The following is a 15,679-nucleotide window of genomic DNA, read 5'->3' on the forward strand; positions in this document are numbered from 1 at the left end:
TTAAAAATCAACCACCATTAATAATTAAATTTCATTACGTGTGCTTCGTTTTAAAATAACTTTAATAACTTGAAACGAAATACATATCAAGTGAAAGCTGATTAAGTTGGCTTCCTATTGATACAAACGTATCTAAATACAGTTAATCACTATCAGTTTTTTTCAGTCTTGGAAAGGTGTTTGTTTTGAATTGATTGGATTGAAATACAAAAATAATTCTCATAATTACTAATAATAAAACGAAATGAATGGCTTGTAAACAAAGAAACAAGAAAAATTATCTAGTTGATTAAAAATAAAATGATGCTAATCTCTTGAAGGGTGAAAAGTGATCAACTGAATGGATTAATATAAAGAAGGAGAATGTTTGAAAGAAACGAGGTAAATTAGGTAAATTGTAACAATGATCATTATGAATTGAAGCAGGTTCACTAATGACACTGAATGAGAATGAAGATGGATTTGATGATAAGCAGGACAAAAAAGTCTACACATTTACAGACTCACTTTAATAAAAAATATTAGAGCTATATCAAGTTAACGAAATGATTTAGTGCGAATAGACAATGATTCAATGGATAAAGAAAAACGATTTTTCTGTATCCATTTGATTTGTATTTTAGTTGTTCAATTTATCTTTACCATGATTAATCTATTTATATGTTCAAACTAATAGTGAAACTGCAAGCTCTGTAGATGTGAGGACTTGTTGTTTACTTAAATTAATTATGGACACATTTAGAAGTAGAAACAATAGCTAAAAAGGTAAGGGCGAAAGCGCAAAAATAAATAGTTTCGATGGAAAAATAACAAGAGAAAGTTTACATATAATTGGAATTAAATCATCAATAGAAGATGTTTGATATGGAATATTGTCCTCCCGCTTTTCAAAATGTGATTGAGTTGATTGTATTTGAAGAAAGATGAGCCACAATAGTGTAACAATGATGATGATGACGATAATGATGCAAATTGATAGATGTCCAAATATGATTGGCATGATACTCAATATCAATCGGTGAAGCTGATTAAAAGAAACAATAGATGTCTTCTTATTCCTCTTCAGTTCCTGGAAGCTTCCAACCACAATTTCTTCCAGCATCATAAAGTTCATTTACCGATGATTCAACTCGTCTAAGACTCTTGAGCTCCTCAAATTTACGATAAAGTTGTAAAGCTGTTTTAGCATCTTCAATTGAATCGTGGGTTTCCGATTGAATTTTTTCCCCTTAAATTGAAAAAACAAACGAATGAGTTAGCAAAAGGTAATTAAGAAAATAACACCTAATTTAAAGAGTGTAATTAAGAAAAGGCCAAAAGATTTAAAAAAAAAATCATTTCTTGATTGGCTTTTTTCTTTCCATTTTTAAAAGTAAAATTACTTACCAAGAAAATGCCAAGCTAAAAATCTTAAAGAAACCATTCTCTTAAAATGAGGTGATTGGAATAGCAGTACGGTATCGATGACCTGATCTTGGGGAACCTGATGATTAAAAAAGAGCAAAGATATTAGACTTACAATTACATTTTTCTGCTTGAATCAATATAATTAATTTAGATTTTTATAGTAGACTAACCACTAAATTGATAACTCGGAAATCATTTTTCAATCCGTGGCCCACAAAAACAACGCCAGTATCGATTAGGAAACGAAGTTTAAGGTAAGTAGATTTAAGAGTTGTCAAATGTTTCGAAGACATCGTAATGTCAAGATCACCCGGTTGAATTCCTGAGAATTTGGTCATATAATCAGCAACCTGATTGTTAGAAATGGTAATGAGGTTAGTTAATTAAGAGTATGGTAACAAAGGGTTTGGAAATTTTGGGTATATCAGGGTGGGAGGACAGGTGTAATATGATTATCTATGTAGATTAAAGATAAAAGACAAGATTAAAAGCACCAAAAAATTGATGTGATAACTTTAGCGATCAAACAGTTTCATTTGTTAGAATTAGTCATAAGGCTTTTGATAAAACTTTATGTTTCTATCTAAATTATTCGAACCAATAACTGATTTATAATCGTTGACAGCTAGAAATATTACAATTTGTTATTTGGTTGGACCATAAAAGTTTATTGTCATGAGTGAGCATAATAGGAGATCAAGCTTTAGTTGACAAAACAATAATTTTGCTTCATAATGAGCACAATTTGTTTGAGCATTTTGGATTCACTTTCAAAACTGTAGTCTTTGGTAGTGTCAAAGTAAAGCAATTGTTAAAAGATTGATTGACTAAAAGTAAATGACTTTTGATTAAACAAAAAAAAGCATTGACTAAATGAGAGAGGAAACAAAAGAAGTTAAAAGGATAAACAAAAAAAAGTGAACTACGGTGGTTCAGACTAGTATCTATGACATAGACTTAGTTATTTAAGCAGCAGGAGATAAAGAAAAAAACTGGGAAGTTTGAGATACAGTCTTGATAGGGAGGACTACGTATTGACCTGATCTTGAGTTGCAATATAATCGTCAAGAAACGGTTGTCCTTCCAATAATCCTGATCCTCGAATACAAGTTATCCTGGCAACTGAACGTTGCGGTGGTTTAATTGTGGCTCGAGTTCCATCACTTCGGAACTCAGTTTCAGCTTGATTAAGTGTAACAAATTCGGCATCAACAGCAACAATATTTCCTTTCTTTGGCATTTCATCGGCTGACAGTGGTGTAAAAGTAATACTGCTGCGATGGCCACGGGCAAGATTACGATCGTCTTGGAAAACTTCTGCAGTTATCGGGTTTACAATCTTCAATTTATTTTCATACTTTTTAAGCAGATCCATTCGGCTGTACATAATCATAACTGGTGTTTTCCAGTTGAAATCCATGTGCACAACTTCATCAGTCGGGATCGGACTAATACAAAAATGATTGAATAAGTACCAGTTGTCTTTATCTGGAATTTCTTCTTTCGACTTTAATTTAAAATAATCTCCATCCACTTTTATAATTGCAACTATGTTGTCTTTACCCAGTTCATCTGGTTTACGAACAACTGAAACAACTGTCATCAAACCGTACTCAATGTAACTGTCATCGGAATCGTCAGGATTTTTTTCAACTAAAATGTCTAATTTGCCATCAACATCGAGCTTCATGAACATTTTCATAGGCAAGTATGGCATATTAATTTCTTGTGGAGGAACTATACTGCTGTAAAAAGAATCAAGACAAAAAATTTAAAACGAATTGATTAAACTAAAAATAAGAATAATGAGAGACAAAACTATTTACCATTTATCTTTCTCATGACAAAATTTGCAATCAGCTCGAGTACATTTGTTGCCGTATCGACAGGGCTTTTTGGCTGGAGCTAAATCTAAAAGTTTATTGGGTCCATTATTGCCACCAAGAATGGCGACTTGTGCTTTCCAGAATTTGAGTCCTTTCTCTTGATCAAGAGCTGAATTGATCGATAAAATGTCAGGCAGAGATTCAATTTGCCTCTTTTGGGCCTGATGAAAAAGGAAGAAGTAGAATAAGGTAAATATGATGATTAAGGGTCGAGGAATGTGTGTAACTTACCACATATTGAAACTTATTGCATTTATCACAGTATGCAGACATATTCTGTTCCATGTTGAGACTTTTCTTGAGCAGCTCTTGAAATGGATAATTCTCATTTTGTAGTTCATTGTTGGTTGGTGCTTTGTCTTCTTTATTGAAATTGTTGTATTTTGAATTGTCAGGATGCAACAATGTTGTCGGATATTTCATTTTTTCTTCCTCCCAGGCATGACCACATTTACAAGTATAAGAGGATTTTTCGTGGATTCCGAATAATTCTGTGATGATTGATGTTGATGGGGACTCTTTGTTGTAAGTAGTTGCGTCAGGAGAAGAAAGTTCCTGAATAAAAAAGAAAAGGGGGAAATAAGTAAAATAATAATTCTGAATGATCGAAAAAGCTTACAGAATGCAGTTGGTGAAGGATAAATCGCCACCAACTTTGTGCCAAGCTGGGAAAGTTGACTTTCCTTCGCAAATCGTCATCTTCAGGTAAAACGAGAGTCAAAGCAGATGCTTTAGGCATCTGACGAAATGCACGGAGGAAGTTAGTTGCCTGTTGAAAGAACATTGGAATGATTAATAAAATTAAACAAGATTTGATGATAAAATAACTTACTTGACAAGGGTTTTGAAAGCTACTTTCGTCAATCATATGGAAAAGAAAGGCAAGTTCACAAGTAAGGCAAAATTCTCTTCTACAGAGATGATTAAGAACTGTAGCTCGGAGAGGTAGGATATAATAGAGCGTCTAAATGAAAGAATGAAAGTTTAGTATAATCTAAATTCATGGAATATTGAAAAGGTGAATATTACCTGGATTAAATTATTAGCGTATGAGTTGGGTAATGTTGAATCTAAACTTGCAAATGGAGAGTGATTGTGCCGTCCAAAGTCATATTCGTCTAAAGATACCTTGTTATAGTTTGGTTCAATTGTCAGATACCGACTTGGTATTTCAGAAGACGATGTGTCTTTAGTGAGCATAGTTAAATAGAAGATAGATAAATGAGAACTTAGTATTGAAAACAGATTATCGAATTGAGTTGAAATGAAAAACTTACTAGATTTGTTTTTACTTCCTTTGGTGTTCTCTGGGCTGGCATAAGGCATTTGATTGCGACCTTTGGCTCCTGGGTTTGGAGCATAACAAATATTTCCAACCATTCTCATATTAGATAAAATGGCTGGATCAATAGGCTTAGGTAATCGGTATGCTTTTTTACATAATTCAGCAGGTATGTCAGCTAAAAGTTTATCATCTCGGTAAGCTGGCATTGGATTAATCGAGTAAGGAGTTATAATGTCATTGAAAGATAATGGTCGAGCAGGATCAACCTAGATGTAAACAGAGTCATATTGAATAGTCCAATAAGAACGATGTTAGCAAACGTTAACCAAATAAGTAATCTATTATTTTTGGTACTCACGGGATCAGCAAATTCTGTGGGTTGACTGAAATTATTGAAAACAACCTCATCACTAGCGCCATAAAGGTATATTATGCCAGCATCATCTGCAAAGGCTAATGCTTGTCCTGAATTGGAAATATCGAAGGAAGTTATTGAAGTACCAGTTGCCAAGTCAACATTTTGGATGAAAGGTGTTTGAAGTGAGGCTGAAGCATCCAATAATTGAAACTGTCCAGTTTGAGAAACTACACAAAATCTTGATGAAAATGCGGGTACAAAACGAAGGAGGTAAGGTGAAAAGACCATTTGGATAGGCATGATAGCTCTCATCATTCGCAAATCGTAAACCATCAAGAATCTGTCAGGTACATAAAGATGTCTAGATTGGATGAAATTAGGTGAAAATTAATTTAAATTTTCGTTTAAAATGATTTAAATTTTACCTATTAGAGTAACCACAGCTGACCAGATAATTTCCATGGACATCGAAATCAGAAAGAGTTACAGAGTGTGTGGAAAAGCTATGTGCAATTTTAAGACTGTTAGGATCTCGCAGAGTGATCTAAACAAAAAAACATATACATATAATACATAATGCGTAAAGAACGGAGTGGATGTCACAAACCTTGCCCGCAATGTCTCCACAACATACAAATTTTGGATGTTTTCTGATAATAACACAGCCATCTTCTTCTATGTCTGTGATTCTAACTTGCTTGATTCTTTCCAAGTCGAATTCGATTAATTGTTTCTGCTGCCCGCCAATGAGAACCAAACCAGAAGGAAGAATGGTCATGGCTTGCATATCCTTCAATAATTCAGAACTATGAGTAAATAATGTCAAACCGCGTCTTATATTCAATCGAAGTGTATTTTGGGTTAATGAAAGAAGACCAAAGTCTGCTGTCAGTAAGGATCTGATGTCGTTAACACTGTGAACTTGGAATGAGGTATATTTTTGCAATGTATAGCCATAATAAGAGGTAACATGACTTCCAGTGTTTCCCATCCAGAGAAGTTCTTCCATATTATCAAACGCAAGTGCCGAGACACCAAGCTGTGTAGAAACGTTGCTCCCAGAATCACTGATAACAGTGCTAAGGAAAGCATATTCTCCTCCGGGTGGTGCATTAATTACCATGGGTAGTTTGGTTGAACTTGCTCCAGACATCGTACTCATTAAGCCTACCGAAGACATCATTAGTTGAGAAGTACAAAAGAACAGATTAACTAAGTGAGTAAATTATGAGGTCGCTGTGCAGATTGAAGGAATAATCTTGCAGTTGGCGTAATAATGTACAGATTAAAGACACCAAAGAAACCTGGCGGAGCAAAATTTTCAAATATTTTTTGAACCAACAAGGTGTTAGAAAAAGAAACAAAGAAACAAAAATACAAAAAAATGATTGTTGAGTCTACCAATAAAAAGCTTGATTAACGTGGTTAAGCAACTAATAAAATGAGATCACTGACACTGTGAAATTATCATTGTACTTTTAAGGATGGATTGCGGGCATAAGAGAGTTTAAAGGTGTACAAAAGTAATCAAAATAAATAATTGAGACCATGGTTAAACGTATAGATGGTTCAAGTGTTTTTAAAAATTTGTACACTCAAATAGGCAAAGAGTAAGGACCAGATCAGATGAGCCAACTGTATGATAACGCGATGGGGAAAACCACTGGCTTCTGTATAACTAAAAAAACAATTTTTCCCCTTATCTTGCGCATCACCATAACAACGAAAGCAACGCGCTACAGAATTCGAATTCATTGAATAACTTCAAAGAAATGAACGGAAATTAGTTGAATAATCAAGAGATGTATTTCTAATGCATTTGTTGAGCATTAAAAAAATTCGTAACACTAAAAGCTCGATTAAAATTAAAATTGAATAAATTGAATGAGTAACTCAATGGAGACATGATTTAATTGAAATCAAAAACTGATAGGTGAGCTCTTGATATTATTAAAATGAAGTTGTTAAGGATCAACTATTAGCTTAATTCATGTAATAAAGGAAAACACAGAAATACTGAAATAGCCAGAACTAAAGTTGAACATTGGTTTCATTCATTAGTTCAATACTTATCCTCAGTTCTCCTTCTTACATGAGTCTACTTTTTCACGAAACAAAAATATCTTCTTTGTATCTTTTCATTGTTATCTTTGTCCATTTGGTCAAAAAAACGATTCTTTATTATTTCAATACAATTTTACCCCTGGATTCAATTCTTAATTTCAACCAAGTTCGAACCTCGAGTACATTTCTGTGAATCATGTTTAGCCTAAGAATTAATAAGTTTAGATTAATCTGTCCAATAAGTTGAGCAGCCAATTACTGTACATGACAGATTAGGGAAATGAGTGCAAGCTTTGAAATAAAACATTTCAGAGCTTTTGGGGAAACTGTCAAAAACCAGTTCATTTATGATGCACTTAAAATCTAAAACGATACATGTATCATGAAAGTTTTGATAAAAGCTGACTGTCAGAATTTTATCGATTAGTTTGTTATTGAAATGATACCTTGAATCAGGTTTCTAATTGAGTTTTAATGATTGTTTTGAATCTTTTTCAATGGTGTTGTTGCTATCTTACTGTGAGATAAATAATTGCGTAAAGACATAATAGCATGCCAATGATAACGATGTATTTATTGAAACAAATAAAAACTTGATATGAAAAGCAGTTCTAACCATTGGAGATGCGTTTGTCTCTCACATAAGCAAAAATGTTTTTCACGGTTTCTAACGTAAATATTTTTTTAGTTAAATTTTTTTATGGATTAGTGACTCTATTCTTGGTCAATCATGTTATCAAATTTGTGCAACGAGTCCGTAAACTGCCTCCTGGACCATGGGGACTGCCCTTTGTTGGATACTTACCTTTCCTTAGACACGATTCTCAAAACCAGATGACCGAGTTGGCTGCAAAATATGGACCAGTTTTCAGTTTCAAGTGTGGTAAATTTGACCTGATTGTTATCAACCAATGGAAGTTTATTAAGGAAGCTTTGACGAATGAACACTTGCTTGGTCGACCAAAAGAGACGATTTTACCAGGTGTAATTGACCATCACTCATTTGCCGAAATGACTGGTGAACCTTGGAAGCAACAGCGACGAATTGCTTTGACAACACTTCGAGATGTTGGTTTCGGAAAGAGTGAAATGGAAGATTCGATTAGAGACGAAATTAAATCATTTAGCGAAGTACTCAAATCATTTAAAGGCAAACCCATATCAATATCTAATAAACTATCCTTGAGTGTAACAAACAATATATCAAAGTTGGTATTTGGACACAAATACGCTTACGATGATCCTGTTGCTTTGGATATGGAAAACCTTCTTGTCAAATCAAATGTGTTGATTCGATATTTCAATGTCGTGACATTTCTGCCCACCATCGCAAGTATGATAATCAAATTAAAGCTTTTTAATATGGCAGAGACTTTTTCTCTTTTCAAAAAATTCGAGTCTCATATTATTGATGAGGTTGATGAGCACCGAAAAAAAGATATCGATGATAATTCAATAAAAGATTACATTGATGGATTCCTCAATGAAATGTCCAAAAGACAAAATGAAAAGGATTCATCTTTTAATTTAGATACTTTGCAACGAAATGCAGCTTTGTTTTATGGTGCTGGGTCAGACACCATTTCAAATACACTCAAATGGATGATGTTGTATCTGGTCAAGTATCCTGAATACCAGATTAAGATTCGAGATGAAATTAAACAAACCATTGGATTAAATAGACAACCAGAAAATGTAGATCGACAACAAATGCCTTTTACAATGGCCTTTATTTACGAAAGCTTGCGATTCTCCTCAATAGTTCCTCTTAATTTATTAAGAAGAGCAACTGAAGACACCAAAGTTGGAGGCTATTCAATACCTAAAGACAGTCTTGTCGTATTCAACTTCTGGTCAGTCCATCACGATCCAAATTTATGGGATAATCCTGAGTTATTTAAGCCTGAACGGTTCCTCAACGAAGATAAATCTAAAGCCATCAAACCACCTTATTTGGTGGCATTCAGTGGCGGGAGAAGAGTTTGTCCTGGAGAAAGTTTCGCTTATCTTCAGTTATTCTTGTATCTTGTGTCCTTTTTGCAACAATTTGAGATCTCAGCTGAATCAGGGAAAGATATTTCATTAGAAAGAGCTTATTATTTCCTTGTGAGACAAAAAAGTCTACCCAACTTGATATTCAAAAGTGTCGATTAAATTGTTTACGTCAATTTTGTTAAACAATGGATATAAAGCAATACACAGATTCCCTCTTTAAGATCTTGATGCTAATACAATGGCCGTATCCAGAAATCATTACTCTATCTTTATCATGTTAATTCAGAGAAGTTTTTCCATAACATCAAAGGAAAGTCCTAAGACACCAAGCTGTGTGGAAACGTTGCTCCCAGAAGATCTTTAATAAAATTGCAATTTTCATGGGCAGTTTGGTTGAACTTGCTCCAGATATTTCGTAAAGGAAAACTGATGTTCATAGCCATACAACATCGAACCTCAACTTTGATATTGACAACCTCGAAAATATATCATATCGATGTAATTTTCTGCTATGTCTTCACTTTTTAGCAAATTCATCTTTTGTAAAATTCAATTCATTGTATTAATAACTTTTTTAACGGTCATGTCTGGTATATTCCTGTCTCACCAATCTCTTAAGCTTTTAAGCAAAAAAGCTGATTAACGACGCTAGAAATAGCAAATTTTTCAGGATTAGTGTACAAATTAATAGATTCTTACAGTTCTGTTCAATACTTTTTCCTGGTTCGTTCCTGCTCATTCACTTTCTTACATAAGCTTACTTTTTATGGAAAATGATTTAATTGTCTTCTTCTATCTCGTATTTTCTCAGTGTTATCTGCATCCACCAAATCACTCGACAAATAGTTTCTTTATAATTTCGCCTGTGGAATTCATTTTAAGTAAATTTTACCATTTTTGGGAATCACGTAACATACGATGTAATAGCGATCGATAATTTTAGATTATACTGATCTGTCTAACAATTCATCGCTGGCTTGAAATCTAGAGCGATATCATAAAAGTGTGATGAAAGCTTAAGAGCAAATTATTTTTGATTAGCTTGGTCATGTTATTACAGCTTGTAAGAAAAAATTCAGTTCAATTGAAGTCAATTGATTGAGTTTACTGATAGTTTGAATCTTTTTCAATAGTGTTGTTGCTATGTTGAGGTATTAGATAATAGATAATAGCTCAAGTTCACTTAGTGTTTCATATATAAATATAATTCAATGAGAATAATGTAAAAGCGTTATTTGAATAACAATTCTAATCATTAGCGGTGAGTGTATCACTCACATGTATTACTTAATCAAGGACAAATAAATTTGAATCCACCATCATCAGCTTTCTTCCCTGGTTTAAAGTCTGTTCATTACAGTTTATTCAAGGCTGCATAGGGTTTTATCAAATAATATTTACTAGCCACTTACTTGAAACACTCATTGCTTTACAATGTTTTTCATTGATTCTTATGTCGATCCAACTTTGCTTAATTTTTTTTATGGATTAGTGACTCTATTCGTGGTACATTATGTCATCAAATTTGTTAGGAGAGTCCGTGCCTTACCTCCTGGACCATGGGGACTACCAATTGTTGGTTACTTACCCTTCATTAGACAAGATGAGTGTAACCATATGACCGAGTTGGCTGCAAAATATGGACCAGTTTTCAGTTTAAAGTGTGGTCAGTTTGATGTTGTTGTCATCAATCAATGGAAGTGTATTAAAGAAGCTTTGGCGAATGAACACTTGCTTGGTCGACCTAAAGAGACTATTTTACCAGGTGTAATTGAACATTTTTCATTCGTCGAAATGTCTGGTGAACGGTGGAAGGAACAGAGACGAGTTGCTTTAACTACACTTCGAGATGTTGGTTTGGGAAAGAGTAAAATGGAAGATTCGGTACGAGACGAGATTGATTCATTTACTGAAAGAATCAAATCTTTTGAAGGCAAACCAATATCAATATCTAATAAACTATCTTTAAGTATATCAAACAATATATCAACGCTGGTATTTGGACACACATACGCTTATGATGATCCTGTTGCTCTGGATATGGAAAATATGCTGGTCCAAGCCAATGGTATGCTTCGATATTTTAACGTTGCAATATTTATGCCATCCGTCGCGAGCTTGATCCTTAGATTAAACCTTTTTGGCTTATCGAAATTTGGAGATCTATTCAGAAAATTCGAATCTCATATTAATGATGAGGTTATTGAACACAGAAAAAAAGATATTGATGATAATGGAATAAAAGATTACATCGATGGATTCCTCCATGAAATGTCCAAAAGACAAAACGAAAAGGATTCAACTTTCAATGTAAATACTTTACAACGAAATGCATCAATGTTTTACGCAGCTGGATCGGACACAATAACGACTACACTTCAATGGATCATCATGTATCTGGTTAAATATCCTGAATACCAGAATAAGATACGAGATGAAATTAAACAAACTATTGGCTTGAATAGACAACCAGAAAATATCGATCGACAACAAATGCCTTTTACAATGGCATTCATTTACGAAGCTTTGCGACACTCTTCAATAATTGCACTCAATCTAGCAAGAAGAGCACTTGAAGATACCAAAGTTGGGGGCTATTCAATACCTAAAGATAGTTTTGTTATATTTAACTTTTGGTCAGTCCATCATGATCCAAATTTATGGGATAATCCTGAGTTATTCAAGCCTGAACGGTTTCTTGACGAAGATAAATCTAAAGCCATCAAACCACCTTATTTGGTTGCCTTCAGTGGTGGAAAAAGAGTTTGTCCTGGAGAGAGTTTTGCTTATCTTCAAATATTCTTGTATCTTGTTTCAATTTTACAACAATTTGAAATCTCAGTTGAATCAGGCAAAGATATTTCATTAGAAAGAGTTCAAAAATTCAGCATACGGCCAAAAATTTTACCCGATTTTATTTTTACAAATATTGATTGAAATGCTCACCTGCAAAGAGCCCTATTATGGTCAACAATAATTCCCTTGATAAGTCAATCTTATCGTAACCATTTGTGATACTCTTAGCTTTATCAGTCTCATCATACTTCATAGTTGACTGATTTAGGTTGATAGATATGTGCGTGAACGATTTAAGCGAATAAAGGCGTTAATTCGGTCCTTTATCTGGATAGATTCGTTTTCCATTTGATAAAACTCAATATTTAACACAACTAGCAGCAAAAAATAATGTGGATTAACAGTAAATCTGAATTGAGGAAAGCAAACAGAAAGCAAAAAACGTCTAAATTTTCAAGATACTTTTCAAGATACGTGTAAAATTGATTTTCATGATTTTCCATCATTAGTTTTCACATAAGCTTTGTATTGTTATTCAAATTGGATTAAATCAACAATTTTTTTAGATTAGCAAAGTAAGCTAAATTGTAAAGATGAACTTTGTCAATATAAAAATTACTGTTAAGTCTCTTCTATACTCGTTGGAATAATTGTAATATAATTTCATTGATAACAATTGGCCAGACATTTCAAAAGGAAAAATTCAATTACAAATCGATTTACTCAAGAGAAATGTCCATAAAATCGTTGAAAAGTATCGATTATAATCGCCAATTTGAATTAATCGCAGAAATACTATTTACATGTATATGTGTAAGTCCTTCCATTCAGATCATTAATTTATTCAATTATTTTTATGAAATTGTATTTACTAGCCATTTACATGAAAGGCTCATTTGTTTAGCATGTTTTCCTCGAGGCTGTATTGGCTTCTAACTCAGCAACCTATGCATCCTTCAAATTTTAGGCTTGAATCATCTTTAATGAACATAACAAGAAACGAAAGGGAGAAAGTTGCTGAAAATTATTTTTCTTGACGTAATTCAGTTGATTGATAAACTCACCTTTAATAATTAGAATTTTTATTCCAATATAATTTTAATGTTATGTGATTACATTGATAAATGATACACTAAATGACTTTGAGCAATTTTCTTACTCAGCAAAGCAGCAACCCAAAAAGACGCAAACTTTCAGTAAACTCAATCAAAATCTGATCGAGTTTTGATTTGTTTTTCGATTGATTTGGTGCATTAGATAACAGTGAAAAAATACGAAGAATGTGAATGGTTGTGGATAGTGATAGTCAATGTGAATAGTTTATGGTGAAATATAAAGTAATGAATTGTGGATGAGACCAGGCTTTTGAAAAGTTTAATTAAATTCAAAACAATTTTGCTTACGGGAATGATAAGGATAAGAATAAAGATTTACAAACATACAAAGCATCGGCATGAAACATCATTATCCTTTTTAGATAAACAATTTAGTCAATACTTTTGAATATCAATTTGGGTTGAATTTTTTGTCTTAAAAGCAAATAAAATGCTCTTTCTGCTGAAATATCTTTCCCTGATTCAGCTGAGATCTCAAATTGTTGTAAGAAGGAAACAAGATACAAGAATATTTGAAGATAAGCAAGACTTTCTCCAGGACAAACTCTTTTTCCGCCACTGAATGAAACCAAATAAGGAGGTTTAATAGCTTTAGATTTATCTTCATTGAGGAACCGTTCAGGCTTGAATTGTTCAGGATTATCCCATAAATTTGGATCATGATGGACTGACCAGAAGTTAAATATAACAAGACTGTCTTTAGGTATTGAATAGCCTCCAACTTTAGTGTCTTCAGTTGCTCTTCTCAACAAATTGAGTGCCACTATTGAAGAGAATCGCAAGGTTTCGTAGATGAAAGCCATTGTAAAAGGCATTTGTTGTCGATCGACATTTTCTGGTTGTCTATTCAATCCAATAGTCTGTTTAATTTCATCTCGTATCTTAATCTGGTATTCAGGGTATTTAACTAGATATATCATGCTCCATTTGAGTGTATTTGAAATGGTGTCCGAACCAGCAATGTAAAACAAAGCTGCATTTCGAGGTAAAGTATCTAAATTAAAAGTTGAATCTTTTTCATTTTGTCTTTTGGCCATTTCATTGAGGAATCCATCGATGTAATCTTTTGTTACATTATCATCTTTTTTTCGGTGTTCATCAACCTCATCATTGATATGAGATTCAAATTTTTTGAAAAGTGAAAATTTTCTGCCATATTAAAAAGCTTTAATTTGATGATCATACTTGCGATGTTGGGCAGGAATCTCACAACATTGAAATACCGGACCACGTCATTCGCTTTGAAGAGTACATGGTCCATATCCAGAGCAACAGGATCATCGTAAGCGTGTGTATGTCCAAATAGAAGTGTCGATATATTGTTTGATATGCTTAAGGATAGTTTATCAGATATTGATATGGGTTTACCTTTAAAAGATTTAATTAATTCAATAAATGATTTAATTTCGTCTCTAATCGAATCTTCCATTTCACTCTTTCCCAAACCAACATCTCGAAGTGTAGTTAAAGCAACTCGTCTCTGTTGCCTCCAAGGCTCGCCAGTCATTTCGATTAATGAGGCATGTTTAATGACACCAGGTATGGCAGTCCCTTTGGGTCGACCAAGCAAATGTTCATTAGCCAAAGCTTCTTTAATAAACTTCCATTGATTGATGACAACAACGTCAAACTGACCACACTTGAAACTGAAAACTGGTCCATATTTTGCTGCCAACTCGGTCATCTGATTGTAAGCATCTTGTCTAATGAAGGGTAAGTAACCAACAAACGGCAACCCCCATGGCCCAGGAGGTAAGGCACGGACTCTTATAACAAATTTTATAGCATAATTAACCAAGAGTAGAATCACTAATCCAAAAAACAATTTAAGTAAAGTTGGATTAACATATGAATCAATGAAAAACATTGTAAAACAAATGAATGTTTCAAGTAAGTGGCTAGTAACACTAGGTGGTTAAATACAATTTGGTAAAAACATTGAATACAACCTTGAATCATCTGAATGAACGGACTTATAAATATTCCTGCGATTATAATCGATATTTTGCCAACGATTTTTATCGATGTTTTTCTCATTTCTTTTGATTAGATTTTAATTGAGTTTGATGATAGTTTTGATCTTTTGTAAGTAGTCTTTCTTGATTTCTGAAAGAATGGTCAACGATTTCGATTATTTTGAAGGCAAATGGAATAGCATTTTATTTTGATTTAAAGTTGAAGGTTCATTGTTTTATGGCATTAGATCTTTACAACAATGAATAATCAAGCCTTCAGTATTTTGTATTTTGTATTTTTGACACGTAAAGCTCTCACTATCCTGGATGCAGATTCACGGCCGAGGATAAACAGACTATTGGATTAAGTAGACAACTGAAAATTTCGACCGACAACGCATGCCTCTTACAATGGCCTTCAGCCACATGTACGTAGCTTTGCGACACTCTTCAATAGTGCCACTCAATCTATTGAGAAGAGCAACTGAAGACACCAAAGTTGGAGGCTATTCAATACCTAAAGACAGTCTCGTTATATTTAACTTCTGTTTCATTATGATCCAAATTTATGGGATAATCCTGAGCTATTCAAGCCTGAACGGTTCCTCAATGAAGATAAATCTAAAGCCATTAAACCACCTTATTTGATTGCCTTCAGTAGCGGAAAAAGAGTTTGTCCTGGAGAAAGTTTTGCTTATCTTCAGTTATTCTTGTATCTTGTATCCTTTTTACAACAATTAAGATATCAGCTGAATCAGTGAAACATATTTCATTAAGAATTCAAAAATTCAGCATACGATTAAAAAGGCTACCCGATT

General features: G+C 33.5%; 3 protein-coding genes and 1 pseudogene across 6 annotated transcripts; 2 read left to right on the forward strand and 2 right to left on the reverse strand.

Annotated features, from left to right (window-relative positions):
• Positions 1–44: 44 nt before the first annotated feature.
• PAN2 (PAN2-PAN3 deadenylation complex catalytic subunit PAN2) lies at positions 45–6,548 on the reverse strand. 4 transcript variants are annotated; one of them, XM_015936313.3, is made up of 13 exons: positions 5,544–6,548; positions 5,362–5,480; positions 4,937–5,276; positions 4,571–4,844; positions 4,323–4,480; positions 4,126–4,257; positions 3,913–4,062; positions 3,525–3,848; positions 3,234–3,454; positions 2,447–3,152; positions 1,578–1,757; positions 1,387–1,483; positions 45–1,228 (listed from the first exon to the last, which is right to left on the reverse strand). In XM_015936313.3, exons 1-13 carry the CDS (start codon positions 6,117–6,119, stop codon positions 1,053–1,055), a joined length of 3,453 nt encoding a protein of 1,150 aa, XP_015791799.2. In that variant the 5' UTR covers positions 6,120–6,548; the 3' UTR covers positions 45–1,052. The 4 variants fall into 4 exon arrangements, with proteins under 4 accessions (XP_015791799.2, XP_089125536.1, XP_015791797.2 ...); XM_089269410.1 differs by having other exon boundaries at positions 2,447–3,149; positions 4,937–5,297; XM_015936311.3 differs by having other exon boundaries at positions 4,937–5,297.
• A 1,103-nt stretch (positions 6,549–7,651) lies between these two features.
• Positions 7,652–9,579, forward strand: LOC107368494 (cytochrome P450 18a1-like). The gene has a single exon (XM_015936319.3). The coding sequence runs from the start codon at positions 7,652–7,654 to the stop codon at positions 9,152–9,154; it is 1,503 nt and encodes a 500-aa protein (XP_015791805.2). The 3' UTR covers positions 9,155–9,579.
• An 850-nt stretch (positions 9,580–10,429) lies between these two features.
• LOC107368491 (cytochrome P450 18a1-like) lies at positions 10,430–12,431 on the forward strand. Its single transcript, XM_015936315.3, has one exon. The coding sequence runs from the start codon at positions 10,430–10,432 to the stop codon at positions 11,930–11,932; it is 1,503 nt and encodes a 500-aa protein (XP_015791801.1). The 3' UTR covers positions 11,933–12,431.
• A 714-nt stretch (positions 12,432–13,145) lies between these two features.
• LOC107368495 (cytochrome P450 18a1-like) lies at positions 13,146–14,866 on the reverse strand (annotated as a pseudogene).
• Positions 14,867–15,679: the final 813 nt, after the last annotated feature.

Source organism: Tetranychus urticae, chromosome 1, assembly GCF_039701765.1.
Source record: "Tetranychus urticae isolate SD_2017Ah chromosome 1, NJAU_TeUrti_SD_1.0, whole genome shotgun sequence".
NCBI lineage: Eukaryota > Metazoa > Arthropoda > Arachnida > Trombidiformes > Tetranychidae > Tetranychus > Tetranychus urticae.